General features: G+C 55.6%; 10 protein-coding genes across 10 annotated transcripts; 5 read left to right on the forward strand and 5 right to left on the reverse strand.

Annotated features, from left to right (window-relative positions):
- Positions 1-139: 139 nt before the first annotated feature.
- Positions 140-3565, reverse strand: C8Q71DRAFT_904581 (uncharacterized protein). Its single transcript, XM_047928856.1, has 2 exons — positions 3481-3565; positions 140-3430 (listed from the first exon to the last, which is right to left on the reverse strand). The coding sequence occupies exon 2, from the start codon at positions 3420-3422 to the stop codon at positions 525-527; it is 2898 nt and encodes a 965-aa protein (XP_047783186.1). The 5' UTR covers positions 3423-3430; positions 3481-3565; the 3' UTR covers positions 140-524.
- Positions 3566-4504: 939 nt separating this feature from the next.
- C8Q71DRAFT_739240 (uncharacterized protein) lies at positions 4505-5417 on the reverse strand. Its single transcript, XM_047922706.1, has 2 exons — positions 4753-5417; positions 4505-4688 (listed from the first exon to the last, which is right to left on the reverse strand). The coding sequence occupies exons 1-2, from the start codon at positions 4942-4944 to the stop codon at positions 4632-4634; spliced, it is 249 nt and encodes an 82-aa protein (XP_047783187.1). The 5' UTR covers positions 4945-5417; the 3' UTR covers positions 4505-4631.
- A 658-nt stretch (positions 5418-6075) lies between these two features.
- C8Q71DRAFT_352461 (uncharacterized protein) lies at positions 6076-6865 on the forward strand. The gene is made up of 2 exons (XM_047918017.1): positions 6076-6305; positions 6359-6865. Exons 1-2 carry the CDS (start codon positions 6174-6176, stop codon positions 6809-6811), a joined length of 585 nt encoding a protein of 194 aa, XP_047783188.1. The 5' UTR covers positions 6076-6173; the 3' UTR covers positions 6812-6865.
- Positions 6866-7588: 723 nt separating this feature from the next.
- On the forward strand, positions 7589-8222 carry C8Q71DRAFT_739257 (uncharacterized protein). Its single transcript, XM_047922707.1, has 2 exons — positions 7589-7699; positions 7763-8222. The coding sequence occupies exons 1-2, from the start codon at positions 7652-7654 to the stop codon at positions 8171-8173; spliced, it is 459 nt and encodes a 152-aa protein (XP_047783189.1). The 5' UTR covers positions 7589-7651; the 3' UTR covers positions 8174-8222.
- A 2686-nt stretch (positions 8223-10908) lies between these two features.
- C8Q71DRAFT_794687 (GRASP55/65 PDZ-like domain-containing protein) lies at positions 10909-12573 on the forward strand (the record flags this gene model as incomplete). Its single annotated transcript, XM_047925556.1, has 5 exons — positions 10909-11167; positions 11227-11501; positions 11558-11604; positions 11663-11734; positions 11790-12573. 5 exons carry the CDS (start codon positions 10909-10911, stop codon positions 12571-12573), a joined length of 1437 nt encoding a protein of 478 aa, XP_047783190.1.
- A 587-nt stretch (positions 12574-13160) lies between these two features.
- Positions 13161-15680, reverse strand: C8Q71DRAFT_794688 (uncharacterized protein; the record flags this gene model as incomplete). Its single annotated transcript, XM_047925557.1, has 13 exons — positions 13161-13249; positions 13317-13425; positions 13505-13626; positions 13682-13964; positions 14031-14566; positions 14620-14735; positions 14788-14984; positions 15039-15099; positions 15153-15197; positions 15253-15290; positions 15348-15422; positions 15478-15538; positions 15595-15680. The coding sequence occupies 13 exons, from the start codon at positions 15678-15680 to the stop codon at positions 13161-13163; spliced, it is 1818 nt and encodes a 605-aa protein (XP_047783191.1).
- Positions 15681-15846: 166 nt separating this feature from the next.
- Positions 15847-20552, reverse strand: C8Q71DRAFT_739274 (RNA-binding protein Prp24). Its single transcript, XM_047922708.1, has 24 exons — positions 20015-20552; positions 19802-19965; positions 19677-19747; positions 19561-19622; positions 19364-19512; positions 19108-19299; positions 18950-19054; positions 18845-18887; positions 18678-18797; positions 18562-18624; positions 18453-18505; positions 18293-18402; positions 18050-18239; positions 17778-17994; positions 17702-17726; positions 17569-17650; positions 17440-17514; positions 17241-17387; positions 17104-17187; positions 16861-17049; positions 16726-16809; positions 16578-16675; positions 16357-16528; positions 15847-16293 (listed from the first exon to the last, which is right to left on the reverse strand). The coding sequence occupies exons 1-24, from the start codon at positions 20298-20300 to the stop codon at positions 15976-15978; spliced, it is 3099 nt and encodes a 1032-aa protein (XP_047783192.1). The 5' UTR covers positions 20301-20552; the 3' UTR covers positions 15847-15975.
- Positions 20553-20884: 332 nt separating this feature from the next.
- Positions 20885-22834, forward strand: C8Q71DRAFT_352905 (uncharacterized protein). Its single transcript, XM_047918019.1, has 2 exons — positions 20885-21016; positions 21072-22834. The coding sequence occupies exon 2, from the start codon at positions 21080-21082 to the stop codon at positions 22619-22621; it is 1542 nt and encodes a 513-aa protein (XP_047783193.1). The 5' UTR covers positions 20885-21016; positions 21072-21079; the 3' UTR covers positions 22622-22834.
- On the forward strand, positions 22835-23960 carry C8Q71DRAFT_352767 (uncharacterized protein). The gene is made up of 2 exons (XM_047918018.1): positions 22835-23446; positions 23503-23960. The coding sequence occupies exons 1-2, from the start codon at positions 23047-23049 to the stop codon at positions 23640-23642; spliced, it is 540 nt and encodes a 179-aa protein (XP_047783194.1). The 5' UTR covers positions 22835-23046; the 3' UTR covers positions 23643-23960.
- Positions 23961-26028: 2068 nt separating this feature from the next.
- C8Q71DRAFT_353056 (uncharacterized protein) lies at positions 26029-27195 on the reverse strand. The gene is made up of 5 exons (XM_047918020.1): positions 27038-27195; positions 26895-26987; positions 26748-26843; positions 26568-26678; positions 26029-26515 (listed from the first exon to the last, which is right to left on the reverse strand). The coding sequence occupies exons 2-5, from the start codon at positions 26906-26908 to the stop codon at positions 26107-26109; spliced, it is 630 nt and encodes a 209-aa protein (XP_047783195.1). The 5' UTR covers positions 26909-26987; positions 27038-27195; the 3' UTR covers positions 26029-26106.
- Between the last annotated feature and the right edge of the window lie 484 nt (positions 27196-27679).

The following is a 27679-nucleotide window of genomic DNA, read 5'->3' on the forward strand; positions in this document are numbered from 1 at the left end:
CAGCAGCACTCAACGAAGACGCCCGCCCCCGCCGCGTCACGAGCCCGGCCTGCGGCTCCCGGCCCCCGGCCTTCATCTGTTCTCCCTCAATATCCAGACGCACACCACCGCTGCCCTTCGCATCGCCAACCCAATGCGCGAATCTGCACTCTATATCGCATTAGACGGACATACACATAGTTTCCCACCAGCCCCGCCCACCCGCCGCAGAAGCCTTCGCAACCACCGCTCCCAGAAGCACACACCGTGCCTGCCCGCACGCGACACAGCCTACGCCCTCGCCCCGCCGCCGATGCCTCCCGTCCCTCCTCCACCCAGAAGATCCCAAGATGCACCACCGTGTGAAGCCTCGCACGCCCGACCGACCTGCGCACTCTCACTGCGCTGCGGTGATCGGGACTGCCCCGTCCTGCCATTGGGGGCCACCAGACGGGTCTCCCGCTCGGGATCCCAAGCTCTGGCAGCCCAGCGCGCCTGAGCCTCCGACGCCGTGCGCCCGGTGCCATGCGTGCAGACCCGCCAGCTCAGCTACCCCTCGGTGCACTTGCGTCGCCTGTGTCGCCCGGGTCGACGACATAAAGCTCACGGAGTCCGCGCAGCATGTACGACGTCTCGGCGCGGTTCAGCTGCCCCGCCGCATAGTGCTCCCGGATGCGCCTCGCAAGCGCCTCGCGTAGTTTAACCTGCGTTCCGTCGCCCCACTCGACCTTGTCCTTCACGAGCAGCTGCCAGAACCGGAACGCCTCCGCGGGGTCGTCCGCCCTGAGCGCAGCGTTCACGCAGTCGCGGCCCATGTTCGGCGAGGGCATCTTCCGCGCCTGCAGGAGCAAATCGACGAGGTCGCTCGTCGTCTGCAGCTGCGCGCGCGGCGACAGTCTTCCGTCCTCGGCGGGGAGCGTCACCGCCGCGCGCAGGAGCGTCCCCACCGTCTTGTACGACAGCGTCACGCCGACCTCGCGTGCGCGCCGGATGAGCGCGGTCGCGAGCGGGAGGTCGCCATGCATGACCGCATGATGGATGACGGACCCGAAGGACACCGCGTCCGGCTGCAGGCCCATCCGGAGCATGCGCTCGATGACGAGCGCCGCCGAGCTCGGGTTGTACTCCGCGAAGATCGAGAGCGCAACGTTGATGTCGTACATGTCCGGCACCTGTCGCGTCTTGAAGAGTTGCTGGAACACGTCCAGGCCGTCCTCCAGCCGGCCCAGCATGAAGCTCGCACGCGCCATCGCGTTGAGCTCCCAGTGGTGCACCCGCTTGAACGACCCACGACTCCACAGGAAGGCGTCGAACACGCGCTCGGCAAAACCCCTGAATTCGGACGCCTTCCGCTTGGCCTCGTTCGTGCTCAGCTCCGACCGTTTCGCCTGTGTGTCGTCTGCCTCGGTCTCGGTCGTCTCCGCAGATAAAGGTTGGGACGGATCAGATTGAGCAGGGAGATCCCCGTCCGGAACTCGTGTTGCACCCGCGCCTTCATTAACGACCTTCGGATCACCATCAGCAGGGCGCGCGTGCGCTAGTCCTTCCGGAAGAGAACATTCGGTAACTTGAGTACAAGGCATACCGGATTCGTCCTCTTCCACCACGTTGGGCTGCAACGACGCACTAGACGAGTCGTGCTCAGTGTTCTCGGAGTCAGACTCGCCAGCGTGCGTTGGATCGGGCACCGGAGATGACGTTCCAGAACGTCCAGGAAGGGCACGCTCGGTGCTCCCCTCGCGCACCATGCTGGCAACTGCAGCATCCACAACGTCGGGCACGGACTCTGCCGAGCGTGGAGCAGCCTTTAGCAGAGCCTGGGACTCCGATCGCCTGCTCAGGCTCACGAAGAGGCTGACCAGCCGGAGCATCGTTGCCGCGTTGCCCACCACAACGTCGGCGTCCTTGCTGTCCTCGTAGCGCTCCCAGAGCGCACGCGCCTGCATCGCGAATCCCTGCGAAGCCAGAATTGCGATGATAGGCCCGCGGGAGTGCAGCGCGATCGGGATGGCCTCGTCGATCAGCTGAGAGGCGAGTACGCGCGCGAGGTGCGTGTGTTTCTGCTTCTCGGTGAGGTATCTGAGGAACCAGTGGAGCATGCCCTTGTCCGGGGGAAGATGGACGTGTTTGTGGTCGTTCCGGACTAGACCCGACTGCGAGACGCTGTAGACCATCTCAGCAAGCTCCGGACAGTTGTGTCGCTGAGCGCCTGCGTAGAACTGCTGCAACACCGCCCCCGAAATCTTGCATTCTGGACAACGCTCCATGAGCTGAACAATGATGGTAGCGGCGGATTGCACCGTCTTGTATGTCGTGTCTACGAGTAGTGTGCGCAACACCCTCATAGCGAGGTCGCCAACGTCGGGTGTGATGGGATCCATGGTAGGGAGCGTCCGCTCTATAAGCTCGGTGGAGAGTCGGCGCCATCCCCATGAGGTGGACGATCGGACGAGGGCGAAGAGTATGATACGAACGAAGTCACCCGAGGAGAGATCTACCTCCTGTATCGCGTGCGAGTCGAGCTTCTTGTCGTGGATGAGCGCGTTTACGACGTCTAGAGAGCGCCGTTGCAGACCGGCGGCTGCGAGTTCGTACGCGAGGAGGTACATGACGGACGTAACCTGCAGGGATAGGGCTTTCGATGGAGTGGAGTCTGCGGCAAGTTTCGGGTCTCTGTTGACGTAGTCCAGAAGCAAGAGAGCGAGCTTGTCTAAGAGTGGGGGGTCAAGTGTGAGAGAGCGAGGCATAGCTAGAATGGAGACGGCGACGTTTAGCCTGGTCGTGTCGGATAATGTCATGAGCTGGGTGAACGACTGGATGCTGTCCAATAACGAGAGTGCCTGCTTCTTAGATAGCAATTCTTGGCCCGCAAGCAGGAGTAGCCGCTCGGTGAACTGGAGGCGCAGCTTAGGGCCAAGGAAGTGTCCATCCTGCACCATGTCCACCACAAGAAGCCGGATGACCTCCAACTGCCGTTTCTTTGTGGCAACCTCCAGCACCCGGAATATTTTACGCGGATCGCCCTCCAAGTCCCGGAAGATGCTTCGGCCCATTCGTCGCTGCGCGAGGTAGGCCTCCGAGGGATCATGGTTATCAAGGGTCCACTCCGTCCTTCCGAGGTTCGCCGTTTCGTCTGCAGCTTCCGTCTGCAGGGGGGCCTCGTCAGGGAACCATGATGAGAGTAGTGTTGGTTTGACTCGCGAGAGACGATCCTGCGGTTCTTCGCTCGCACCCGGCGGACGGGTACCTTCGTCACGAGCCGGTTCTGCGTCCCGCTGGACTCCCCTCTCTTCCCCTCTCGGCGCTGTTTGTGAGAAGGCGCCCGCGTATGGTTTTGCTCGAGGCAAGGGCAGAGCACGCGAAAGAGATCGTCGAGCAAAATGGAGTGTCGTAACATGTCTCGGTAAATACGCTCGTAGCAATCCGTGCCGACAAATGAACATGTAGTCAGCTATGATCCAGAGTTAGACACTGCGAATTTGTGAGTGCATGCGCACGTACCGCATACCGGTGTACCGCCACAGGTCTGGGGGGTCTGAACGCGAACTCGATGGGACGCAATACGCAGGCCGAGCTGGCAAACTTTTCGAGACGACGCACCGGACTCCTCGGCGACGCCAGCGAGCAGCCGTGGAAAAGCATCACGTGCAGACACAGCCACGTGGGAGCAGACCCGGGCCCGCGTGTACTTTAGCGTTCCGTGTAAAACGCGATGTAAGAAACAGAGTACTTTTTTACACGTTTTTAACGTGTAAGAAACGTGTAAGAAACGGGAGGCTCAGAGGGCCATGTAAATAATGTAAGAAAGTAAAGTCACGTGTGGTCTGAGGGCGGCACGAACTTCGAAGATTCAGAGAATCAGAACCATCCGGCGGTCAGTGGCTCCGCCCGCAGGCGGGTGGTCGGTATTAGCTAGATCGTCGATCTCGCAGCGTCGGCGGCGCGTTCGCCGTCCGGTGAATCAATACAGTTCGCGACCATGTACAGGTGAACTTACAGCCTTGCGCGGGAGCCTGGACAATCAGTCCTCGAATGGTGGACGACCCTGAAGAAAATTCACGCCAGTGACGTTCTCGCGGTGAGCTGGCAGATATCATGCCTTCACGAGCCGGAATCTAACATATCGTTGCTCATGTCTTGAATAGGCTACATCAGGAAAAGCCCCTTTTCAGAATACGTCAAATTGCGGAGTATTGTATGGAATAATGAACTATTTCAACTATTCACCTGTTCGCAATATTATAGGGAATTAGCTACCCCCCCGAACTTTTGTACGAATTTCAGACAATATATTGAGAATGCGAGTGCATTACATGTACCTACCTCGATGTTATGTGCCACAGATTGAAGAATATAGTAAGTATGATTCATTATTGTTCATGTTGTTGGAAGCCTCACACAGACAGAATATTTCAGGAACATTAGATGAATTGTGAGGCAGTACTGTGAACTGTCTAGATGGAGCGAGTACATGTGATGGACAAACGAAGTACTACGAGCAAGCCTTGATTAATTCTATGTCCCAGTGTCCGTGACAAAGAACATGTATGTAAGCTGGAAGTCCCATAGAGAACACGTAACATGCACGACAGAACTTGAAGCTTGAATACAAGGTAAGAGACAAAGTCAAGTTTCAAACTATGTTCCATGGCTCAGAGGCCCGCCGCAGATGCGAGTAGGGTGAAGCTCGGCGTGCCGAGCCCCGTAACCTGCGAGAGCCATTATCGTCATCGTCAGAACCCCACAACGCACACGACACAGTACAACACTTACAGGATCCCATCCCTGCGCGGCGTAGAACCTAGTCGTACCCCCGCTGCACGCGAGGTTGTTCCCGCCCACGACATCATTCAGAGCGCCCATACCCGCCGCGGTGCTACACAGCCACAGGTTCAAGAACCCGAGTACGCTCTTGCCCGCGCCGAGCAGCTGGTCATTCAGCCGCGCGACGATTGCCGCGAACATCGGCGTAGAGCAGCTCGTCCCGCTCACGATGAACAACACCGCGCTGGACTTGATGTCGTACCGCGTGCCGTACGCCGATACGTCCGGGTACGCGCGGCCGGTCGCGTTCAAGAGCCTGCTCGAGTTCGACCCAGGCGCGCTGAGGTACGAGACGACGGCGGCGGACTAGTAGGCGGTCTGTACGAAGCACTGGTTCGAGGAGCCGCCTCCGGAGAAGCTCGCTCCGATCTCTGTGGGCTGCTCGGTCGTCGCGCCGACGGTGGTCACATTAGAAGAGGTCAGAGAAGGACGAAGCAGGCTGGGGCGCACGTACTAGGGACAGCTCGTAGGGAAGACAGGCACGAACTCCGTGCAGCAAATTGCTGGATGCCTGGTTGCCGGACACACCACCGTTGGCAGAAGCGTAGAGGAGGGAGACGCCCCGCGCACCCAGGTGGTGAGTTAGGCAGTGAGGAAGGCCAAGAGAGGGAATACACGTACATTTCATGCAGCATCTCAGCCGCGCTAGCCCTCTCTACTCTACATCCGCCGCGTCCTTCGTGAGCACACTGGCGACGCTTTTGCAGCGTCGCTGGTGCTGTTATGTACTGCTGACTCGTTGGGTTGGACGCGCGTTGACGTCTCGAACATGCCGCGGCGTACCTGTACCTCTGACAGGCCCATGGTAGGCCTGTCTCTTCATGTAATGGCCGCCTTTCATGATCTTGAGGCGCGGACGAGTGGCGGACGAGCGGCACAGAGCAAGGGCGTGGAGGAGGGAGTGAAGGGAGGGTCAGCACTTGCGCGCTGGCAGGACGGACGCAAGCGCTGTCGGACTTGCCTTATGCGGCCTGCATCGGAAGATCCCGAAGTGGGCGTTTAGGACTTGCTCTGCGCGCGACTCTCGCGTCGATCCTCCCTCCACCTCAGTCCTCAATCCGTGCACCGCCTTCACCGTCCCAGCAGCATCCCGCGGCCGCGCCACGTCCCAAATTGGACGCCCGCCGCATTCATCAATCTCCCCGCCACCGCCACCGCTGCCAGCGCGTCGCATCCGCGGTGCTGTCGACGGCGAGGCAGCGCGACCTCGCTGCTTCCCAGCCTTCGCGGATGCGACAGAGGAACGTCGCTGTTCCCGCGCTCAACGCGAAGAACGAGCAGCTGGCGACGCGACGCGCAAGAAACCGGCGCGAGACTGCGCCGCCCACCTGCTACAACAGCCCTGCGCGCTCGCGTCTCAAACGCGAGCAATGCAGCGCAAATGGCATCCGGCCGGCCGGCTGGAGGTACTGCCAGCGACGCCACAAGAGCGTTGCCGGGTACTCTCCGATGGATGGGGCAAGAGAGGAGAGGATGCGCGCGGCAGAGCTTGCGCACATAAGGTACGTTAGCACGCTCACTCACACTCCCTCCCGCTCACTACCACCTCTCAAAGGCATCCGAGGATGCGGAGCAGACGTCCGGTCAAGCGATTGAACTGCTGCACAGGCGACACGCACGGCGATCGCGAGCGGGCGGGGCAAATGCCCCGCACGCAACGACGGCTGACGAACAGATGCCACGCGCGCAAGGTCGAGCGCAAGCGAACGGCGGCAGGTATGGTTGGGGGCGAGGTCGAGAGAGGGCTGCCGGCGGTGAGCAGATGCCGCAGGTGAGTAACACTTCCTGCGATTACACCGTCCTCATCCTGCGCGTTCGCGTGTATCCCCGCCCACCTCCGTGTGTCCCAGCTGCTCGCCCAGCCTGCTCACGCCAGCGTACGTACCCATCCACCCACCACCATGATCGCTCGTTGCACGACCATTCACCTGCCCTCCCGCACGACCATGATTGCTCGCCCCACATGATCACCCCTTGCCCGCATGATCGCCCCTTGCGCGCGTGGTAGCTCGTCGCCCACCTGCATGCATGATCGCATGCACGCACGATCGCCCGCCGCACCCGCGTACTCGCACGTTCGCAAACCCATCCCCCACCTCCTTGCCCGCCCGACCCTTCACCGGTACCCGCACCCGTCGACACGCACGGCGACGAGACACAACCAATGAACTGCGCGCACACGAGGAAAGAACGGGCGAGGGCAACTTGTGAAGGGCAGTGGGCGAGAATGAGCCTGCGGCAGCGGGCAGGGCCAGTGCACGGCAAGACTAGGCGGGCGCGAGGGTGAGTGAGCGGGGAGGAAGGCTGGACAGTAGGGATGGGCGAGCGGTGAGGGGGGCCAGCGACCGGCGGGCACAGACGCAGTCGTGCCGCATTCGCAGAGCCACGCAGGATGTCCCTTATCCCGCGGCCCTGCGCCTTTGGTGGAGGAAACTAGATTAGTCTGCGCTGTCGAAGTACAAACGACTATGATACTCATGTAATGTACACCGATTCGTAGAATTGATACAATTTTATCAATGTTTTTGGCCCGTATCGCTTGTTCGACACCAAGACAGATATTACTATATCATGTACAGCCCCTCAATGGCATTCTCAGTAATCCCTCGCTCATTCTAACAATACTGGGCAATGTATTGATTGTTAGCTATGTTCCGTAGAATGTGTCTACGTTATCTTTGTTCTGTGCAATATTCATAACTTCTCACGAATTTCCAAAAGGGGGTTTTCCCGATGTATTGCGATCAAGATGTACGCGGTTGTCCCGAACTCGATGGCCGATGAACGGACAGCCTCCACCTTCACATGGTTGAACAGCGTGTCGAGGAACCGGCAAAATCTCAATTCAATGGTGTCCCAAACACAAATCCGACAGTATTACAGAGCGCGCGCGAAGGTGAGTATCATTGTTGTATTGTCTACTTATAACTGAGCTATGTACTGCCTTGGTTACCTTAAGGCACGTCCACATTCCGACCCCAAGCCGTCCGTCATATTCTTTGAGATCGACAGCCGACTCCGTGACGATACCTCGGCTTCAAAAAAACCTGCAAAAGGCAAGTTTAAGGCTGCGAATACCAACTTACCGGCAGGCGATGGGGACGTTGATGACGGTATGATGCACCCGTGGCTCGACGACAAGCTGGATCACTGCGGCAGCGCGGCGATGTTCGACGTCGAGTGTTACGTTGATCTGGACCGGTCGGAGTTGCTGGGTATGTTATCCAGCGATCCTGTTGACCCGGAGGAGGAGATCGAGGCGCACCCGGCGGCTGGGACCTCGGCGCCGTCGCGAAAGGGTGGACCTGCCTCAGAGCCAGCCAAGAAGTCGGACGAACCGGTGGACTGGACGTTCAAATTGACTCTATAAGCTCTCTGTAGTTATGTTTTAAACGTAATAAACCGTTTTTTACACGCTCTGCATATGTTTTAAACACTCTGAGCGCACGAGACGAAAGATCACGTGCCCAAAATTTTCGATCACGTGTGCACGTTTTTGACGTTTGAAACCCCATGTCAGAAACTGACCATAGGGCTGGACTTACTTACCTACCGTTTGAAACGCCGTCTGAGTTTCATACGGAACGCTAGTGTACTTGTAGGCGCTTGTGCGTATGTACTTGACTTTGGCAAGTACGCGCGCGCAGAGTTCAATATGTCGCCCCTAGGCCTTTGTCTTCTACTGGAAACGGCCTCTGTCCTTGAACCAGATCGAGTGTGGTTATATTGAGCGTGTCTCTGCTGCTGCTTTCACGTATGACGACGGGATCTCACGTCTTAACTATCCGCTGGTCGAGCGAGTCACTGGGTGGAAGTGGACGACTTCAGGTCTGACGCGGTTTTCGCGATCATCGTGGCACTTGTTGGAGAAGGTACAGGCATCCGTATGTTTCAATTGCTTACCCAATTACCATATTTGTAAGAACGTACATGCTTACATCGCCGAATCTCAGGTGCGCTATATCAAGCGCGTATCTGCCTTCTTCTGGGTACCGCGCCTGGTAGATGCGTCACTGGTGTGCGCTGTGAGCGAGCATGCCCGCCTTCCAAATTGAAATATCTCCTTCTGGAACTATATCGACAAGAAGGCAGTCATGCACCCCCATCCTGGATGCGATCATCGGCACCCGCTCATTCTGGGCTGATGCTCAGCTGCAGGTTGCCAACGCTTCAAGTTTTGACTTGGTGAATCAAACTCACCCACAGTAAGTCTTGAGACCTCACGCGCTTGGCCAGGATTCGGATGCTATGGATTCGCTGAGGCATCACACATTGCAACGCCGTACACAAAGCCGAACTGCGTTGAGTACGTCGTCTTAGTCTCCGCTAGGCAAAATCGCTGTCTCACGTTGTCTCTAGATCCGCCATTGCTCACTTGCCATTGTACTATATCGCGAAGAGCAATCAATACCATGAGGTAACGCTGAACAATGGTTGTACGTCAACACGGCTCCCAGCAACGTGCTCAAGGTTTCGATACAATACATCATATGGAACGCTCGATCGTGGTTGACACTGGCAGACTGATCACTAGTACTGCTAAGATGCCAGCATCTTGCGACAGAAGCTACTCCCAGCCAGTGCATTCACCGCAGTTTCTCCGATTGGCGACAACAATGCTATCAAGACATCGGCCGAGGAAGTCAGGGTCCGCACGAGGATCGTCTCCTCCCGCCGTGGGCCTGTATTCCGCTCCGCAACCTTGAACAACCCGGTCCCGGCCATGGCGTGGCGCAGCGTCCGACGGTGTGCGCATGGATTCACGGCGTAGTACGCCTTCTACAGCGTATTTCTCCGATAATTAGGTGAGCCATACCACCGGATGACTATGCGTTTATTGCGAGCGCAGAAAGCCAGGGTCTCCCCGACTCTGGGGTGTCGATATTCCTCCTTGCGGAAATGCATCCGGGGGCTAATGCACGCATCAGCTGTGACGTCCGTAACAGTGTCTCGGTCCTAGCGCAACATCCGCCTGTCGCAGAAGGATTCGAACCATATGGCCGAAGCCTTCGCCGTGCAGCGATGCACCCCGTTTAAAGCCAGAACATGGCTCTTGGCAACGCCACCCTCTCACAAACCCCACGGATGGAAGGTTGAGAGACACCGGCCCACGTTCACCCCGATTGAACTGCCTTGCAAGACGTCGCCTATCAGGCTATCACTGTCCGACCTGCTTCTCGAGGTCGACAGACTGAATAGCAAGAGCCCCCGGGGTGCCTGCAATCTGGCTCCTTGCCCGTGCCGAATTGTTCGCTTCTGTCCAGCGACCCACGTCATCTTGAGAAACTATGGTCAAAGTACTCTATGTATGAGCAGCTTTGTGCAGATGATCTTCTGTCGTGTCTGCATGGGCGGGCTCATCTTCCGCCGATGGGTATGTCCCCTACTTTTGCATCGCATACGTTTTCTTACAAAGAGCACTCGCACAGCATCAGCCATCATACATCCCCCGTTAGCTAGAACCCTCGCCCTTGGCCGAGCGTTGGTAGTCACGACGCAAGTCGACGGTGCCCAAAGGACTGCATTGTAGCCGCCTCTTCTCCCTCTTTACCTGGGGCAATAATAGCGCGAATACATGGCACTTGATCAGTTGATACACGCAAGAAGGATCTGTATTCAACGGCGGCGATGTTCAGACTCCAGACACAGTTACTTATATAGAATCTCCGGAGTTCTGCCAGCTTGAGCCTCTCTTCTGCTGGAGGACTCACCGCGCGTGAGACGGAATATACACTGACCATGGGCGTAAATAATTAGCACAGTCTAGGACACGTCTCTTAGTGTATTGGACCGGTGTCGATAAACTAGCAATCGGTAGCCCCGTTCAAACGACATACGCGGAGTGCGTGTACTTGCCTACTTATTCGAACGGAACGAGCTCAACCAGTACTGACAACAGACGCCGAGCTGCGCGGCCACGTGGCAACTGCGTGGCAATGAGGTGGTCTGTTCCGCATTGAGCAGGTGTGCAAGAACGCTTCAACATCGCCAGCTGCAGGTTCACGCTCTTCTTTGTTTTCCTAGTCAAATCTCTGCACTTTTCGTCAATCGGATCAACGGCGACAAAAATACCACCTCTAGAATCGGACTATAGCTCACGGTCTCATGGGCGCAGGCCAGTCTACCGCCCCGAATTCTTCACAGACACCCCCGCGTGCCCTGCATGTCCTACGCGTCACACCATCCTCGCCAGCCTCGCAGACGAACATCGAGCCATTCTTTGACTTCGTAGTTGGATTCCAAGGCGATGACTTCTCCTCGACAGACAATGCGGACGCGACGGAGCTTGAGAAGATAGTCGAGAGCCATGAGGGGCGGACGCTGAACCTGCTGGTCTGGAACAGCAAAAGTCAGCAGACAAGAGGTACCCTTCCATTTTTGAAACTCGCTCTCGGTCGTACTAAAGCACTTGGCCCGGAATAGTGGTGCCAATTGTGCCCTCGAGGGACTGGGCTTTGCCACACGCGACTGCTCCGGACCCGCAGGAACCGGAAGCGGAGCGCAAACCCTCGCTGCTCGGCCTGAGCATGCGCATGTGCCAGCCAGAGCTCGCCCTCGATAACGTCTGGCATGTGTTGGATGTTCTCGAAGGAAGCCCTGCCGAGAGCGCGGGACTGGTGCCATACGGAGACTGGATTATCGGATGGTCTGGAGGCGTACTCAGTGCCGAGGGGGACTTCTACGAAGTCGTCGAGAATGTGCGTGTTCATTATGAGCTCCTCGGCTCCGGCGGGTGCTGACTTCGGATCTTCAGCATATCGAAAAGCCCCTCCGTGTGTATGTGTATTCATACGACTTCGAGTAAGTTCGGCGTTTGTAAGCGTGTCGTATCTCTCAACTCATGTCAATTGCAATACAGTACGATCCGGGAAGTTGTTCTCGTTCCCAATCGACACTGGGGCGGAGAAGGGCTGCTAGGATGCGTCTTTGGGCAAGTGTTTATCTTGCCGATCGGCGGACACGTTGCTGAACTTAGTACTTGATAGCTTTGGCCTGCTTCACCGCATACCACCATTGCCTCCGGACAGAGATTCGGGCTCTATGCCGCCAGAACTGTCCGAGGAATATGAAGGCTACGAAGACCAACAACTCTTCGTGCCTGCTGATTACCACGGTGAAAGCGAAGTCTCTGAGCAGGACCTGGACGAAGAGGAGCTGCGGTGGCAGCAGGAAGAGTGGATGCGTCAATCGTATGCGAGCGCGAGCAGCTACGAGCATGTGTCTGCCAATGGCAATGAGACCATTTCTGCGTACGCTGCGCCGGCTGACGAGTTGGATGAGCAGGATTTTCTACAGGAACACGCTGGATATGATGTCGATTCCAGCCACGACCATGACGAAGATAATGCTATCAATGACAATGATGACGGCGGCGGTAGCGGACCTAGCGAGGAGCAATCCATGCCTCCGTCCCCACAGGAACGCCCAAATTTCGCAGTCGACCAGCAATCGACTGCTGAGGAACCCCAGGTTATCCCAAACGACGACATACCCCAGCCCAGACCCATCGCCACACGGAACAGCCACACTATACCAAAGTCCATTGACATAGGCGACGTTCCACAATCGTCACCTCCGGATGCTCCTGAACCTGACATTGATGATACCGTTGCAAGTACTCCGGTGCCGGTGCATGTCACGCCTATGCGGCCAGCCTTTTCTCCATTCCGCGTCGGCTCGCCTCGCATTGGCTCGCCACGCCCCTCAACACCGACCCCAAGGGCTGGGTCATTCTCATTCATGCATGGTGATTGGTCGCGACCGTCCTGAGTATTGTGCCCCGCTCAACGACCTTTGTGTGAACCTAAGGTATCGGCATCAGCCCGCGCACGTCCTCATGGGGTGGCAATAGTGGCGTATTCGATCTATCCGCGAGGGAGGCATCTCCCGCGAGGAGGGCGAGCCACGCGCGCGGCGACCTCGGTGATGGCCAGAGTCATGACATTGACCGTGACGATGCCGTAAGTGAGGCTGATACCGACACTACGGAGACGACGGAGATGGATAGCGAAGTGACTTCGCAGGCTGGCAGTCTCACGAGTATCGACTAGGATCTAGGATGCTGAGGTCATGAGTGATATGATTTGTGTGTTCAGATACTGTGGATGGATGATCCAGACTCGACGCGTACCCCCGTTGAGCGGAAGTCAGGTCTTGCACGCGTGCATTGTCCGCGCGCAAACCCACTCAGCTCTAGACTCGCAATCTTTAAAATAGTTATGTCAATCACGGAGACAGTACGTATGATACAGGGACGCGGGCATGCTAAATTACAGAAGTCACAATCGCAACTGGTGGGCAGTGCTACATACAGATCCGGGAGCTTGGATCGCAGGAGAGGTGAGTCCCGGAAAATATCACAAAGTCGAGCCTTCCTTTTCATTATTCTCTGCGGCCTCCACAGACCGCGGCTTGAACTCAAGGTTGAGTGCAATCACAGGCCAAACTAAAGTTTTTGGCGGAGGATTAGACACGCCGCAGGGGAAATGCAAACTGAACTGCTCAGAGTTTACCTTCTTCGAACCCCGGGTGTCTCCCGAGTCGTATTTGCTGCCAGACGTTGCGCATCCCGTCTGATGCCCGGATTTCATTCCAATGGTCAAGGAAGAAGCGTACTTGGACCTGCATGTGATCGCGCGCAGAAGCGTGCCTGTGTGAGTATCCCCGCGATCGAACGTCTGACAGTGAATAGTTTTGTCACCTTGCGCACGTCTTCAAATGCGGCGGAGAAAGTCGAGAACACCTCGTACGCAACGTTGCCCACCGTGAGTGACTTGACGATGTGCTGGAAAGCACGCTGCTTCAATTCCTGCAGATCAAGCTCTGCCGAGTGTTCGCTGGTCAGCGCGGATAACGCACGAACACTGCCTCTACGCACTATCCGCCAATCTGTAGACAGCTTTCGCAGAGCATGGCCGGGGCCTGCCGGTGACATTGTTCCTCTCCCACTGTGCGATCCACTCGCGTCGCGAGCGCGGAGTCGCGGACCCAATGGTCGTTGAGCGCTCTGCTTGTTGGTGATTGGGGCGCTGGCTGAACGCCGGGGCCTGGGATTCCGACGTGGGCGTCGCCGGCACTGATGCGACCATCTTTGGTGTAGTCGCGGAAGATGCCATGAAGGTGGAGGACAGAGGGGCGAGAGCGATCGTGTCGGTGTATATCTGTGAGAACGAGTTGATAAAGTGGGTGCGATGGTCCCTGTCAAGAAGGGAATTGGGTTTACGTACATAGTACAGCACCGCGCGATAGGTTGCATATGCAGCATCCCGGATAACAACATGTGTCTTTGCTGGGCCAGCGGCGGGGGGAATAGGAGCTGAATCTCTTGTGTCCTGTTCCAGCATGGAGGACACGCTCCGCGGAGTGGAAGGATGGGATAGTTTGGGCCGAACATTACGCAACTCTTCAGTGTTCGGGTCTTCACCCTGTCGCGGTTGGTCATACAGCTGTGGCTGGCCATATTCACCTATGTCGGACTGCCAAGAGCTGAGAGTGTCTGAGGAGTTGTCCTCGACTGACCGTGACGCAGGTCTCGCTTCGACACTCGCGGGGACTGAAGAATTAGCTGGAGCGAGGTCGCTGTCAGTGTCAACCATCATATCGTCCTCGTCCTCGTCTTCATCGTCGGAATCCTCGAATTGTCTCATGGTCAATCCCGACCCTTGCGAAACTTCAGTTGTCTCATTCGCGTCAATCGATCCGCCATGGCTGGTGTCTGTAGACAGAGTGCTGAAAGACGCTTCTGCAAAGCCCGACTTAAACACTACGAGCGAGCTGATCATCAGCTGCGTAGAGGAGCGGGTACGACGGGCTCACTGGTGTCAAAATAGTCTACTCGCCTAAGTAGTTGTCGGGCCGCATATATTCGTCTTGCGGGGGCCATTGACCTGCCTTGTCGAGGGAGTATGAACTCGATGTCGGAATACACAGGGCTGAAGCCATCGCTGAGAGCACTGGCAGGAGAGCGAGGTATCAACTGCTTACTCATCGAGCAGACCGCCCATTGCTTCCAAGAGGCCCTTAGGCACCAGGTGGCGAGAGATAGTCGGCGCAGGCTCAGGGGATGAGGGGGTTGTAGTGATTGTGCAGATCACCAGGAAGGCGTTTACCTGCTTTACGCTGTTGGAGAGATAGTACACCATGTCTCTACGAGCGAACTGCGCCCATCCCCAGTTTTGCGTCTACCGACAATTTATTTATCCCCAGTTTGCATCGACGAGGCCTGGATTACTCGCCTGATGCGAGAAGGAATGGTCATGGGCCTCTTTGCTATTGAAGAGGATGTTCTTCTGGGTGCTATATCATCATCCAGCGGCAGGACATACAATAAATGCTACGGTAGGACTTACTTTCGAAGCTCAAAGCCGAACTTGAAGACACCCTCTCGGACCCATCTAGTATCGGTAGCGAGATTTGACCAAAACCTAGGACTAATATGGCTAGACTTACTTTCCATCTATGGCGTTCTCCTTCTCCTCAGAAGTAGGCTGTTGCAGTCCGGGCCTTAGTACTAGTCAAGCTGGGAATACTTGCGAACTGCATACCTCGCAGGATAGATATAAGCTAATAAAGGAATGCCCCTCAGCGTTGACGCCACCCGAATTGGGGTAGAACAGTATCTGCGGCGTCCTCAGCGTCGATGTGGCCGCTGCACAGGTTGACTGTATGCGTTACCTGCCACCGTTCACCGCCAAACTTGATTGACTTTGTGACTTTGGACTTCGCTTCGCCCTTGCTAAGGTGGTCTTGGTGATCGGGGATCTCGATGATCTGGAATGAGACGAAACGGACCTTCCGTCAAAGAGGTTCTTGAGATTGCCGACATTCCATTCTAGGCGGATTGTAGTGCTTTCTTGATACTCAGTGGCCGCTTCCATGGTAGGGCCGCGCTGATGCGGTTGTGCAGACAGAAGATGAGAAGGAGGACTAACAACGACTGTGGCGGGATGTGGAATGATGTGGGGACATGCGTAGGCGCTCGTGGTGGCAACGTCGGCGCCTGTTGCTGTAGTTCGTTCCACATTCCGTACGTGAATAGCACTCTCAATAATATCGGCCCAGAGGAGGTGCACATGCAAAGCCCACTCGTCGACCCGATGGCTTGTTACATAACTCCAATGAGATAGAAGTTCACAATTCATATATCAGCAATGTGTACGCGACTCCGACGTTTCAGCCCAACATCTTCCGGAAGTCATCCTGCCCCTTCGCCTGTCCGGATGTCACACCCTTCGAGCTCGCGCTAGCCGCCGCCTTACTCGATGTTGCGCCAGCAGATATTGTCGTGACACGCTTCTTGCTGCCTAAACCAGCCCTAGGCCTGGATGCGGCTGTACGAGGAACAAACATGGCCGGCCCTGCAGTAGGAGGCGGGGCTGTAGAAGCCGGATGGCGGGCCGCGCGGGGTCCCCCTGGCACATCGGCTACTAGCTCCAGAGTATTCCCGTTGAACACCACGGGTTCTGTGCGGAGAAGCAGTTTCCCGACATCCTGCCAAAGAACGCATCAGCAAGATCTGAATCGAGAATGCACAGGTCAAACATGGACACTCACTGCTGCGTTTTCAAATTGCACTTCTGCCTCCGCCTTGTCGGCGAAGACTTCCACTCGCTTGACAGGCGCGAGCTTCTCGAGTGCTTGCTGCAGGAGCCCGTCTTGTGTGTTTGCGGGTAGGTTGCGAACGCGGACAGTGCGGTTGCGGATCTCTGCACGAACATCTGGATCCCTGCCAAGAAGTCAAATCTCTGTATCTTAAAAAACACCGGCTTGCATACCTAGCTCGTGCACGGACGCGAGTGTCTGCGAGAGTGACCGCCATACGTCGGTTCTTCAACTCATGATTGTTGGCGCTCAGAGCCGCCAAAGCATCTTGCTGTTTACACCTTGAGTATGACAATCCCTCACTTGAGTAGTGGTGCTTACCTCAGTCTCAAATTCGACGAAGGCGAAACCCTTCGGACGGCCATTGTTGTCGAGCGCCATCCTGACCTCTTTCACTGAACCGTACTGTCGCAAAGGTCGGTTTACGCGAATTGGGCATCGAACATGGGTGCTTACCGTCTTAAAGAGATTCTCCAGATCCCCCTTCGTAGCAAATTTGCTCAGACCGGCCACGTATACTTCACGATCGTTAGCATCGGCGTCCGTACGATCCTTCCTGCGTTCAGGGTTCGAGATATAGACATTCAATAGCATGTCAGGCAAGACTTCGTGGCCGTGGAGTTGCAGGGCTGTCTGTGCAGACAGCTGTCGGGGAATGATGAGAACTTTTGGTACGTTTATGGCGGTACTGATACTCACAGGAGACGTGTATTGCACGTAGCAGAACCGCCGTGTGCTCTTGAACTTCTTGCTTGGCCACCGCACGTCGAAAATCGTTCCATACTATCGTATCACTCAGTTTTGACCCCCACATCCGACCCAACAGTGAACCGTACCATGGTGAAGAGATTTCTGATGAATGTATCGTCGGCATTCTCGGGGAAGTTGGTAACATATAAAGTTGATTGCCACGCGAGGTGTACTGCGACCTCGTGGCCATCGATGCGCTTCTTGTCTTTCGTCAATGCAGCTGGGACGCTATCCTGCACAGCCCATGAGCCTGGTACACAGAAATACTATATGATCTACACGTACCCGCTCCATGAACTCGACAGTCGCTACCAAGGAATTCGGCAGTTGCGTGATCTTGATCTCCCGGATGGGTCCACACTGTCCTTCGGTCAGCGCATGTTCACAGCGTTACCGCGGAACCAAGGCACACACATCTTTGAACAACGTTCTCAGATCCTCCTCTTTCGTGCCCTCTGGTAGATCTGCAACGAAGACCGTACAGTTCTCGCGATCGCTGAGATGACAATCAACACCTATAGTCGGTCGTTGATCAAGTACGACGTACCGTTTGAGCTGTACAGGCTTTTGGTCTGGTACGCATGTTAGTGAGAGCGACATAAGAGCGGATGACGCGAACATACCCGTCTTCGCCTTCTTACTGGCATCCCCCGGAGCAGCTTCCTCCTCCGCTTTCCTTTTCGTCCCAGCGGCCGTGCTGGGACCGGCGTCAACGTCCATAGGAGCCGCCCCGGAGTCACCACCCGCACCAGTCGGAAGAGGCGCGTCGGCGACGGACGCCATGTTCGCCTGCTGCTCCGCGATGAGCTGCATTGCAGCATGTTCCGCCCTCTCGGCTTCCTGGGAACCAAACCCTTAGGATCCATCGTGCGTGCTGAGTTGAGGGAGCGCTCACCTTCTGGCGCCGGAGGGCCATCTGTGCTCGGGCAAACTCTACCTTGTCCATGGCCTCCTCGAGCGTCTGGACGCTGCCGTGCACATGCTCGAACGCAATCCACGCTTCCCACATGGCCTCGGGCCAGTCCAGGTTCTTCATGCAGACATCCTTGAAGACCCGTCGTGCCTCTCCGTCCTCATTTGCCTCACTGGGCACAGCTCGTCAGTGAACGAACCAGTGGGTTGAGACGGTAGCGCTCACATGAGCGCGTCGGTGTAGTGAGTCCAGACGAGGTAGCTTGTCTTGTAGTGACTGGTAGCCTCTTCCCAGAGTGTCGTGATGCGTTCAGACATCCCCTCGAGCTTGGACAGCTGTCGAGGGTTGAGAAACTGGTGTGCGAAGCAAATAGATCGTAACTCACAGCGCTGGCGTAGAACTTTTCGACTCTGACCCTAGGATCGCCGGCAGGGGACGCTAGAAGCAGCTCAGGTCACGGTTGTGTATACAGGTATGCAGAGTGCATAGCATGCCTTGTCTGATCCTGTTGATGCCGTCCATAACGACTTCCTCGAACGTCTCGAAGTTATCTTTCCCTGCGTCCGCTCAGTGAGTCATCCGAGAGCCAAGCGAAAGGCCTTCAACCGACCAGTAGATCGCCGGTCGCCCAACAGCATATATTCGTATTTCGCACGGGCAAGTACAACGGGCACAAGCTGCTCAGGATCCGCTTGTAAAGGACGTATTGTCTTGGTCTTCTCATAGGTCACTGAAACGCAGTCAGCTATGAATCGCTGGCCGATGCATCAAGATTACCTGCTAACCCGGACTCCTCATCATCATCATTTCCGGTACGCTCCTGGAGGTTTAGTGAACACGAACGTGTCAGCGCGATATGGAGATCACGTCGGGTGTACATACCAGGAAGCGCATATAGCGTGCCCATACTTCCCCACACGCCGGCACGCTGTTGAGTGCCCTCTGAAAGATGGTGGCTTGCACCTCCACTTCTACTCCTTGTATACGCTGTGTACATGATGAGATCCCATGGTATCAACGACATGATAGGCCGAGCCTACCGAGAAATCCAGATAACCGGTCCAGAAGACACGCAGGGCAGTCTCAGCGTTTGCGCCGCCATTCCACCGGCGCTTGTCTGCTTCCGCGATGGCGCGCTCATAAAGGGTCTGCAAAACGAACAAGTCTGGCTTTTTGCGCCGTTCGGACGCAATATAGTACGCGTAGCCTTCGAGAGAGTATCCAGACTGGGCCTGTAGTAGTATGCAATGAAAACGTAAGACGAGATTGGGACTTCAGCAACTGGTATGCACGTACGAGGGAGCTCTCGAAAATCTCACGTTTCTCGTATGCTTTCACCGTCTGTGAGCGGATCTTGGACGCTTTAACGAGGAGAGACTCGTATTGGTCTGGAGGTTTGAAGTTGGTCGTAAAGCTTGAGTAGCTTTGGAACGTCTCATCGTGATCTGGGCATCGTAAGTGAAGGCATAAGAAAAGCTATACTGAGGACTCACTAGAGTGAGGTTGCTGAAGACGCTTCAGGAGTATCAGTTCGACTTCATCCACTAATGCCGCTCTGCGTCTATGGTTAGGACTGTTCGATTGGAACGGCTGAAGACTCATGGCATACCTCTCTTCCGCAGACGCATTCTGCAATTGTTCCAGCTCCCAGTCCTTGTACACGTCCCACAACAAATGACTCTGGGTGGCATGTTTAAACTAGAAGAAGACATACGTCATAGCAGGTGCGCTCACCTCCGTCAAATGGCCTATGCCCTTCGATACTACATCTGACATCGCTGAGCGTATCCAGGACGTGGAGAACAAATCCCCCAAACTGTCGGGCTTCGTCTCCAGGGAAGTGAAGTGTTCATAACGCTCGACAAGGAAGTTGAGATGCTTCCGCAGAAGGGGCATGGCTGACCTGCCTTCAGTATCTGTTTGTTGGTACAGTGTTTCATTACGTACAGAGATAATCCCGCTCTGCACGGTTGAAGAGATCCAGGATCCCTCGTAGGTCCTCCGGAGATTCCAAGTTGCCGGCTTGGAGCTTGCGCTCGATGAGCGGTAGCCAGACGTACTCTCCTGCGGCCCACCAGGCAGTGACCATCTCCAGAGCCGAGTCCACCTGTTCATCCATTCCTGTCTGATGTGCGACCCGTACATGCTCGATGTGAAGGGTTATGTCGTATGGGTCTTCCGTCAAGCGGTTCAGTATGTCGGACAAAGCCTCCAGAGCATCGGATTCGTCCATGATAGCAGTAGCAGTCTGACCAGCGCAAGTGGGAGATGTCTGATTTAAGAGGTCGCCGGCACCTCAAAGTCGTGTAAGTCACGTCTGTGGCGAGCCCAGCTGGAAGGCCTGGAATGACGATGGTAAGCACCAGCGAGTACGAATTCCCGGCCTAAGAATCAGTGGGCAGAAGTAGATGGCACAGCGCTGAGCGGCACTGAATGTGTTTCTGAGTGAGACAGCAGCAGGCAGAGGTCGAGTGCTAGGTCCTCCTCAGTTGGATCGACCGCCGCGAATGCAGGACGCGTCGTCCACGTGATCTTTTGCCTGCCCCATGCCTCGTGGGTTGGTCGCGCGACCCGACAGTCTGCCTTCACTCCGGACGCATCTAGTCGACGACCCGCGCCATTCTGCTTGACGACTCACACTGTATATCGAAGAGCTAGTGCGACGCAATTGTCCTGAGACCCGCAATCGGACAGGTTATCACAACGTACTGCGCTCAGGGAACGGCTGCAAGCCTAAACCTCATTTGAGGGTCGACCTGGTTAACCCATGCACGCGCGGACTGACGTGGTGAGTGTCTCTATTTGACCTTTCTTACATGGCGTGAGCAGTATCATGTACCGTAGCATCATGCGTGGTGTGGTTCTTGCTGACGGTCGTCGTCAGTGAACACCTGTCGCATACCTCACCGCTTGGACCATTTTTCATTGCCGCTTGCACACTGTCTCCATGTAGGTACACGGATGGCTCTTGATGTGCTCGAGGTCTGAAATATTGCTTTGTCAGAACTCGCGATGGCAACACTTCCCCCAGTCTTTTGGCTCCCCACGGAGCTCCTCTCCGAGTGTTTCGCGCCTTGCACGCCAGTGGTCGACCCGCTGGAGCCGTTCGGATTGGCGGCTCCCTTCTACTCATGGATAGCCGTGTCGCATGTTTGTCGCCATTGGCGTGCTGTCGCCTTAGCTTCTGCCAAGCTATGGAATCGGGTCCTATTGACACCGCAGCGGGACTGGATGGCTGAACTCCTACGGCGGTCTGGGGAGACACCGCTGGAGGTTTTCGCTATCTTGCCGCCTACTTATATGGACATCGAGAATCGGGCCAAATGGATGGCATCTTTTCGGGTCATCCTCGAGGAGATCACTCGAATCCGTACCTTGGTGATCCATAGCAAGCTGAAGCTGGATCCCGACGTGCTCGACCTGCTGAGTAAGCCCGCAGCTCTTCTCCAGGACTTGCACCTATACAACTTAATCCTCGGCGCTCCGGACGCAAACGGGTCGATATCATCACAGGTGCCGGTGTCTACGTTCCAGGGTGGAATTGCTGCTCCTTTGAAGTCTTTGTCCCTATGCCGATGCAATATCCAGTTGTCCAGTTTGGACGTGCACGCATTGACAAAGTTATCCATTGTCGGCTTGCCCTGGGGAGTCGCGTCGATGACGCTTAACATGCGAACATTGGTGGAGCTCCTGCGGACGACCCCCCTACTCGAATCCCTCGTCGTGAACAATGCTCTGCGCCCTCTATCGGCTGTTCGTGCCAGTGATACATGTCCTGGTCCCCTTGTTGTTCTCCCTCACCTAGGCACATTCACGCTCTCCGGCTGTAGTGCGGATGTCATGGGGCTCCTCGATCGGCTAGACCTCCCTGCGCTTAAGCGTCTCCACCTCGCCCCGAAATCGCCTACACCGGCATCGACGGATCTGTTGGCATCATCGATTGCAAGGACGATGCAGGTCTTCGGTCCCCTGTCGAGCATCCAGTTGTATGACTTGAATCATCACGACTTCGTGCTGAAAGGGTCTGTTGTGCACATCCCGGAGAGCAATCAGGCCCTCGCAGGGGCGGTTGACGAGGTCACCTTCAACATCTCCAGCCGACGCATCCTGTGCGCTCTCCTCGAGCACCCGGTGTTCAACGGCGTGCGTACCATGAGGATCATGTCCCTCCGCCGGAGGAGGGTCTGGACTACGGTGGTCCAGCATTGTCGGAACGTCTCCGAGCTTATGGTAACAGGGAAGAGAGCGATGAAATTCCTCCAGCAGATGCTCATCATATCTCCTGAAGGCACAGGTGCCAGTGAAGGAACTGCATCGTTTCCCTTCCCACAACTACGTTCGCTATCGCTGAGAGGGCTCTGCGAGCCACGGCGCACGAGCGACGACGCGCCGCATACCTTCGTGGACTTCTGGCGTCAGAGGCTCGAGGAGCGTCGCGGGGCTGACGATCACAACTTCGAAGTCACCCAGCGACAAGTTGCCCACGACATGACTGATTTGTTGCGACAACTCGATACCAGTTGGGTTCCGAAGTGTACAGGCGATAACGCTTGATCGCTTTGACCCATTCCACTGAGCTTGTCTTCATGCATACAACCACACCCACTCGATCGCTGCGCCTCGGGTGACGGCTCCCATGCCCACGCTGCCAAAACTGTTTGATTCCAACACGGGCCGGCCATGGGCGATTCGACGCACTTCCCGCTCCACCATACCCTCGACACATGATCATCCTATATCCCGCGTCCTATTCATCTTGAACGGCTAGCCAAGGATAGCCGCGGTCTGCAGGGCTTAGGACCCAACTTGCAAATACCCATCTCACGCATCATTAACTAATCTTGACGATAAGGAGCAGGTCTTCCACCGGTCAAGAAACATCCATCCTGGCTCTTTTTACTGTCTATGTATCCTTACGGCAGCTTGCGACATACCTGACCGATATTTGCCTCCGTCTCCGCATCCTAGACAACTCGCACATGCGCCTGGAACCGACTATTCCTCACCGACAACGTTTCTCCACATCCGACGTTCTCCCGTCCCATGCGCTCGAGGACGGTTGTGCCTCGAGCGGCGATCCTTACCATGAATATATGACCCTGTCATTGGCAAGCCGAGCGGTCGCTCGCCCGGTGCCCGTGTGTACTCGCCGTCAGCTTCCCCACTACCTAGACGACACACATCTCCGCTCGACTCGAATGGTATTAGCCTTCCTCCCCGTCTTGATCTACCTCGCAGGGCAGGTCACAGCAGCCCCTGCCTCGGGTACTCGAAACGCGGTGGCGGCTTGTCCTGTAGGACGCGTCGCGGTGACGACCACGGCGGCTGACTTCGACAAGAATACCAGCGTTTATAGCAACCTATACGACCTTGGCCAGAGTACGCATTGTCTTGCAAATGTGACATATATACATGTCTGATTTGACATCGACTAGATCAGACATGGGCTGAAGTGCTTGAATTCCCCGTTGCTCCCCCCGTCTCTCCGTGCAACGTGTGCCCAGCCATTGCCATCAGCGCGCTAATCGATGTCCTCGTCCTGCCAACGTCTCCGCGCCTTGAGTATGAAGTCTAGTCGCGCACAGATCCCCAGTGGGCGCTGCGAGGCAGCTCCCCGCTGTGATACTCCAGTAGATGTTGCCTAAGCCCTTCGAACGACGTGTCGGTAATCATTACGCCGCACGGGTTACCAAAGCCACACGCCTGACCGACGTGGTGCCCCGCAGTGCAGACGTGATCATGACAATCGTGATCATGCTGATCCGTCAATTGCCCAACCTCAGACGTCTCTTGTGCCTCGTGACGGTGTGCGCATCCATCATCACTGGAATTTCTGGCTCGGTGCGTCAATCAACACGGTCTGTGATCAGGAATACTTACGTTGCATCCTCGAACGTGTAACCAAACGGCTGGTCGTAGCCATCAGTCAACGTGGTCTCTGACGGACAATGAAGGCTGAACACTGTAAGAGACATGCATGACTGCACCAGAACGAGAACCCACCGCTGTGCAGCGCCTTGAAGAAAGTCATCTTCTCCCCCGGGTGACGGACGTTGCAGGACGATACACTTAGCATGGTAAGTGTGCGTAGTGTCCGACGATCTAAAATGAGATCACTATCAAATTCTGAGACTAGATGCGGGATACCGACGTCACCGACCTCCCATGGATGAATTGATGAAAAATGCGGGCTGCGAGGTTTGCAGCAGCGGTGACGGTTGCTGATTCCAAAGACTCAGGATCCGAACCATTCCCGTTGAGTTGCTCGTATGATAGTCTATCTAGACATCAGAATGCATTATCATGATATACGGACGACTTACCTTTGTGGTTCTGCGTCGAAAGTAATTTGGACACGAACTAGTGCGCCGTTGATCAGGAATTGGCATGGGGGCACATCTCGGTATTGCGGGAGCGGTACCGGCATGTTAGAACAAGACTGGGCGGAATGAGGAACCGTGATCCAGTCAGCTCATCTTATATCTTTGGAAGGGTGGCACATGGGTTGTGAATAAGAGAGAAGAGCGGCGGCGCCACAATGGCTGTGCTGTGGTCCCGGAGGCCTGCACGACAGGAGTGCCACACTGTGGTGATAGAACAGAATCGATGAACGCTACAGACACGTCGAAGAGACCCGCTTTGTGGATACCTGAGGTTTTCCCTGACACAGATGCGGCATAGGAAGTGTCGTCGAGTATGTAGACCGTTCCACATCGTGGACTTCGGCGTCTCTGGATGGTAGATCAAGTCCCGACGGCATACACCGGACCTGTCACGGCACGCGAACTATGAGTTTATTCAGTCCACACTGTGGACCTGTATCATGATCAGGAGAAGCTGCGTACTAGACGTTATCTGACCTGGGTCTCTTGATTCGGCCCCCACGATGTGCTTCGCAACCACGCAGTTCTAGTACGTCGCATAATAGTACATCATAGCCTATCTGCCAGAGGCGATGACTCTGAGTACGGCTCGAGATCCTCGTTGCGAGCAAGATATCTTGTCAGTATCTGGGGTCCCATCTAGTCTTCGCGCCGAAGCCTTCGAAGGGTCAGCGACTCGGAACTCGTGCGCCTCGTGCCACTACCCATCGTCTCCACAATGTGGATTATGAATCAGGACAGCTGATCGACTCGGACAGTAAACGACACGACTCACTGGTACCCGCCGATTTTCTGCGTACTACGCTACTATAGATTCACTTCCGGAGCATCGTGAGCATGAGGCAGCGGCATGTACTGATGCAGGTTAACTCACGTACTATTGAACTTGGCACGCCGCGGCCACCAATTCTTACGAGGTAGTACTACTTAAGGAGCCCTTACTCGGGCGAACTTCAAGGTCAACGGTCACTCAAGGAGCAGTAGAGGAAGCCAGGCTCGAGCGGAAGGGGACCAGCGCAAGTGAGATGCGTACCGTTCAACAGTTGCCTTCAAGTTCAACACGGAAGGGAAAAGCTAGTGACGGTGGCGGTGAGACTAGTAGGGAGAGACTCGACGGTGGGCTTACGTACACATGTGGCGACCGTCCCAGCGGTACACTGACAGTCTGACTGATCCCTCAGATGGACATCTAGAGTAGGTCACATCAGGACTCGGATGAGCATCAGTCTCCACGATGAGCAACGCTGCATGCATCACTAAGTACTAGTGTGTCGATTAACAGTACAAACGTCAGCAGTGCGGCCGCCGAGGCGAGTCTTCCAGACCATGCCGACTAAGCAAAAATTGAACTAAGGCCTGAGGCCTGAGGCCTGAGGGTTGAAATACCAATGCGGGTAACAATGTGAATTCGTGTCTCATTCCGCAGAGCAATGTCGTCGACTTCTATCGTACAATACAAATCTCATTGAGCAGCCACCAGCCTATCCAAGTCACAACCTGACCCTTCACTTGACAGGTCACATCGTCTAGGGTCGAGCCGTGGACCTGAGTTGCCCGGACAGCATCAGTCTAATGATCAAATTGAAAATCTGCAAGTATTGTCGTGAACGCACCATCTTTGTTACAATTGACCAGGGTGCATACATACCCTCCAGACTACAAGCCACGGCACTTTTGCTCGTGCCGGCTCAGTGCGTCCGAGCGAGACAGCTTGCGGCCGCATTTTCTGCAGCTGCAGGCCGTAAGCCGCAGGTGGACTTGTCCTACGTGCTTGACAAGCGCTTCCAGGCTTCGTAATAACTTGTGGCAACGATAACCCGTGGGGTGACGCCATAAACATTCTGAGAACTCCTGGTTCTCATGAAACTCCTTTTGATGTTGCTTGAGATCAGAGACGAGGATTTGACAAGACTGGTCGAGCGGGCAGTGGAAGAGCGAAGTGCCCTGCGACACCGGGATTTGTAGAGCATCGTCAAATGCTCTTAGCGTGCCTCCTCTGCCCGGTAGGATATAGCTGGTCGACGCGGCTGAAGTCCTTTCATCCGCTCTGCGACATAGCTCCGCGCTGATGGCGGCTTCAGCGGAGCCGGCGTGGAACAGTTGAGATCATCACTCACTGTACATCGCTAAGAAGCTTTTCCAGATCCGGAGTGCGTTCGCGCCGCAACCTATAAGGTCTGTACCGACTAGCCTGGCTCCTGTTGTGAGACAGACCATGAGTCGTTTGCCTTGAGGAGTTTGATAGAAATAATGAGGAACGAGAATGTCGTTGCATACGCATAGCAAAGGGTGCTCACCCAGTCCCGTTGAAGAGGTAAAAAGTACCTAGATCCATCGAACTCCCAGCAACTGGGGTTTCTTCGGAGGTAGATCCGAGGTTTCCTTGATTTAGGCTTTGGAGACGTTGGTACACAACAACTATCCACGGACGTCGGCATGCTTACCGAGCGGGCACCATTGTTAATGCTCTTGTGGTCACAAGTTGTCCTGCGCTAGCAGTGGTCTCGAGGGTTTCGTTTCGCGCGGCTGGTGCTACTCTGTTACAGAGTCAGATTGACGATGGCTTCATGACAGTAAATGAGCTGACCTGGGTTGCTCGGCCGTAGTCTCGACGGGCGGGTCGAGGGAGAACCGTTCTGCGGTGGACTCAACTGCACCAGCAAGCGACGACTCATTTCTCCAGTAATTCTCATCACCATGTAGACTATATCATGGTCGGATCACTACAGGGACTCAGAATAACACATTGTGACTCACAATTGCGGTGGCGGGTTGAAGCCTGTATAGCTATGCGGAGCATTCCACGCTGACATTACCACTTCAACTCCGCTACCTATGTTGTCGTATGCGTTGTTCTCAAACGTGCCAGTTACGTCGAGTATGTCCATCCCCCTGAGATTTAGAGCAGAATAAGTGAGCAAAAACAAGTATACAGCAACGCAGGAGTGGACGACGTACACCACAGCAGCGGTCTGGCTGTCATCTGCATCACGATAGCGTTGACAACGGCCGTAAGGGATGTCATCCATAGACAGGTGACCCGTTGGAGGATCCCAGCCGAGTTGAGTTTGTACGGCCTCGGTGGGCCTCATCATGTATCGTAAATGTTCTTCAACTTGTATCCTTCGACTCGAAGTCTTGTGTTGTCGATGGGCGCGCCCCAAACCATTGACACGCGACACCCCATCCTTATAGTCGTATTCCAACCACATTATGGACACCGCCCGTA

The sequence above is a fragment of the Rhodofomes roseus genome (assembly GCF_022264815.1).
Source record: "Rhodofomes roseus strain CIRM-BRFM 1785 chromosome Unknown C8Q71scaffold_3, whole genome shotgun sequence".
NCBI lineage: Eukaryota > Fungi > Basidiomycota > Agaricomycetes > Polyporales > Fomitopsidaceae > Rhodofomes > Rhodofomes roseus.

Excerpts from the sequence above, each read along its gene's own strand:
- C8Q71DRAFT_904581 (XM_047928856.1), bottom strand. The coding sequence starts at position 3,422 with ATGTTCATTTGTCGGCACGGATTGCTACGAGCGTATTTACCGAGACAT.
- C8Q71DRAFT_353056 (XM_047918020.1), bottom strand. Across the intron at positions 26,679-26,747 it reads TACCTCTTCAACGGGACTGG|GCAAACGACTCATGGTCTGT; the intron begins GTGAGCACCCTT and ends AAACTCCTCAAG. Across the intron at positions 26,516-26,567 it reads AAGCTTCTTAGCGATGTACA|CGCGGAGCTATGTCGCAGAG; the intron begins GTGAGTGATGAT and ends AGCCGCCATCAG.
- C8Q71DRAFT_739257 (XM_047922707.1), top strand. The coding sequence starts at position 7,652 with ATGGTGTCCCAAACACAAATCCGACAGTATTACAGAGCGCGCGCGAAG. Across the intron at positions 7,700-7,762 it reads ATTACAGAGCGCGCGCGAAG|GCACGTCCACATTCCGACCC; the intron begins GTGAGTATCATT and ends GGTTACCTTAAG.
- C8Q71DRAFT_352905 (XM_047918019.1), top strand. The coding sequence starts at position 21,080 with ATGGCAACACTTCCCCCAGTCTTTTGGCTCCCCACGGAGCTCCTCTCC.
- C8Q71DRAFT_739240 (XM_047922706.1), bottom strand. The coding sequence starts at position 4,944 with ATGTTCGCGGCAATCGTCGCGCGGCTGAATGACCAGCTGCTCGGCGCG. Across the intron at positions 4,689-4,752 it reads CCGCGCAGGGATGGGATCCT|GTTACGGGGCTCGGCACGCC; the intron begins GTAAGTGTTGTA and ends TGGCTCTCGCAG.
- C8Q71DRAFT_739274 (XM_047922708.1), bottom strand. The coding sequence starts at position 20,300 with ATGGACGAATCCGATGCTCTGGAGGCTTTGTCCGACATACTGAACCGC. Across the intron at positions 18,888-18,949 it reads CACGCTATATGCGCTTCCTG|GAGCGTACCGGAAATGATGA; the intron begins GTATGTACACCC and ends CTAAACCTCCAG. Across the intron at positions 17,515-17,568 it reads TGAGAACGTTGTTCAAAGAT|TGTGGACCCATCCGGGAGAT; the intron begins GTGTGTGCCTTG and ends ACCGAAGGACAG.
- C8Q71DRAFT_352461 (XM_047918017.1), top strand. The coding sequence starts at position 6,174 with ATGCAGCGCAAATGGCATCCGGCCGGCCGGCTGGAGGTACTGCCAGCG. Across the intron at positions 6,306-6,358 it reads GCAGAGCTTGCGCACATAAG|GCATCCGAGGATGCGGAGCA; the intron begins GTACGTTAGCAC and ends CACCTCTCAAAG.
- C8Q71DRAFT_352767 (XM_047918018.1), top strand. The coding sequence starts at position 23,047 with ATGCGCCTGGAACCGACTATTCCTCACCGACAACGTTTCTCCACATCC. Across the intron at positions 23,447-23,502 it reads CCTATACGACCTTGGCCAGA|ATCAGACATGGGCTGAAGTG; the intron begins GTACGCATTGTC and ends GACATCGACTAG.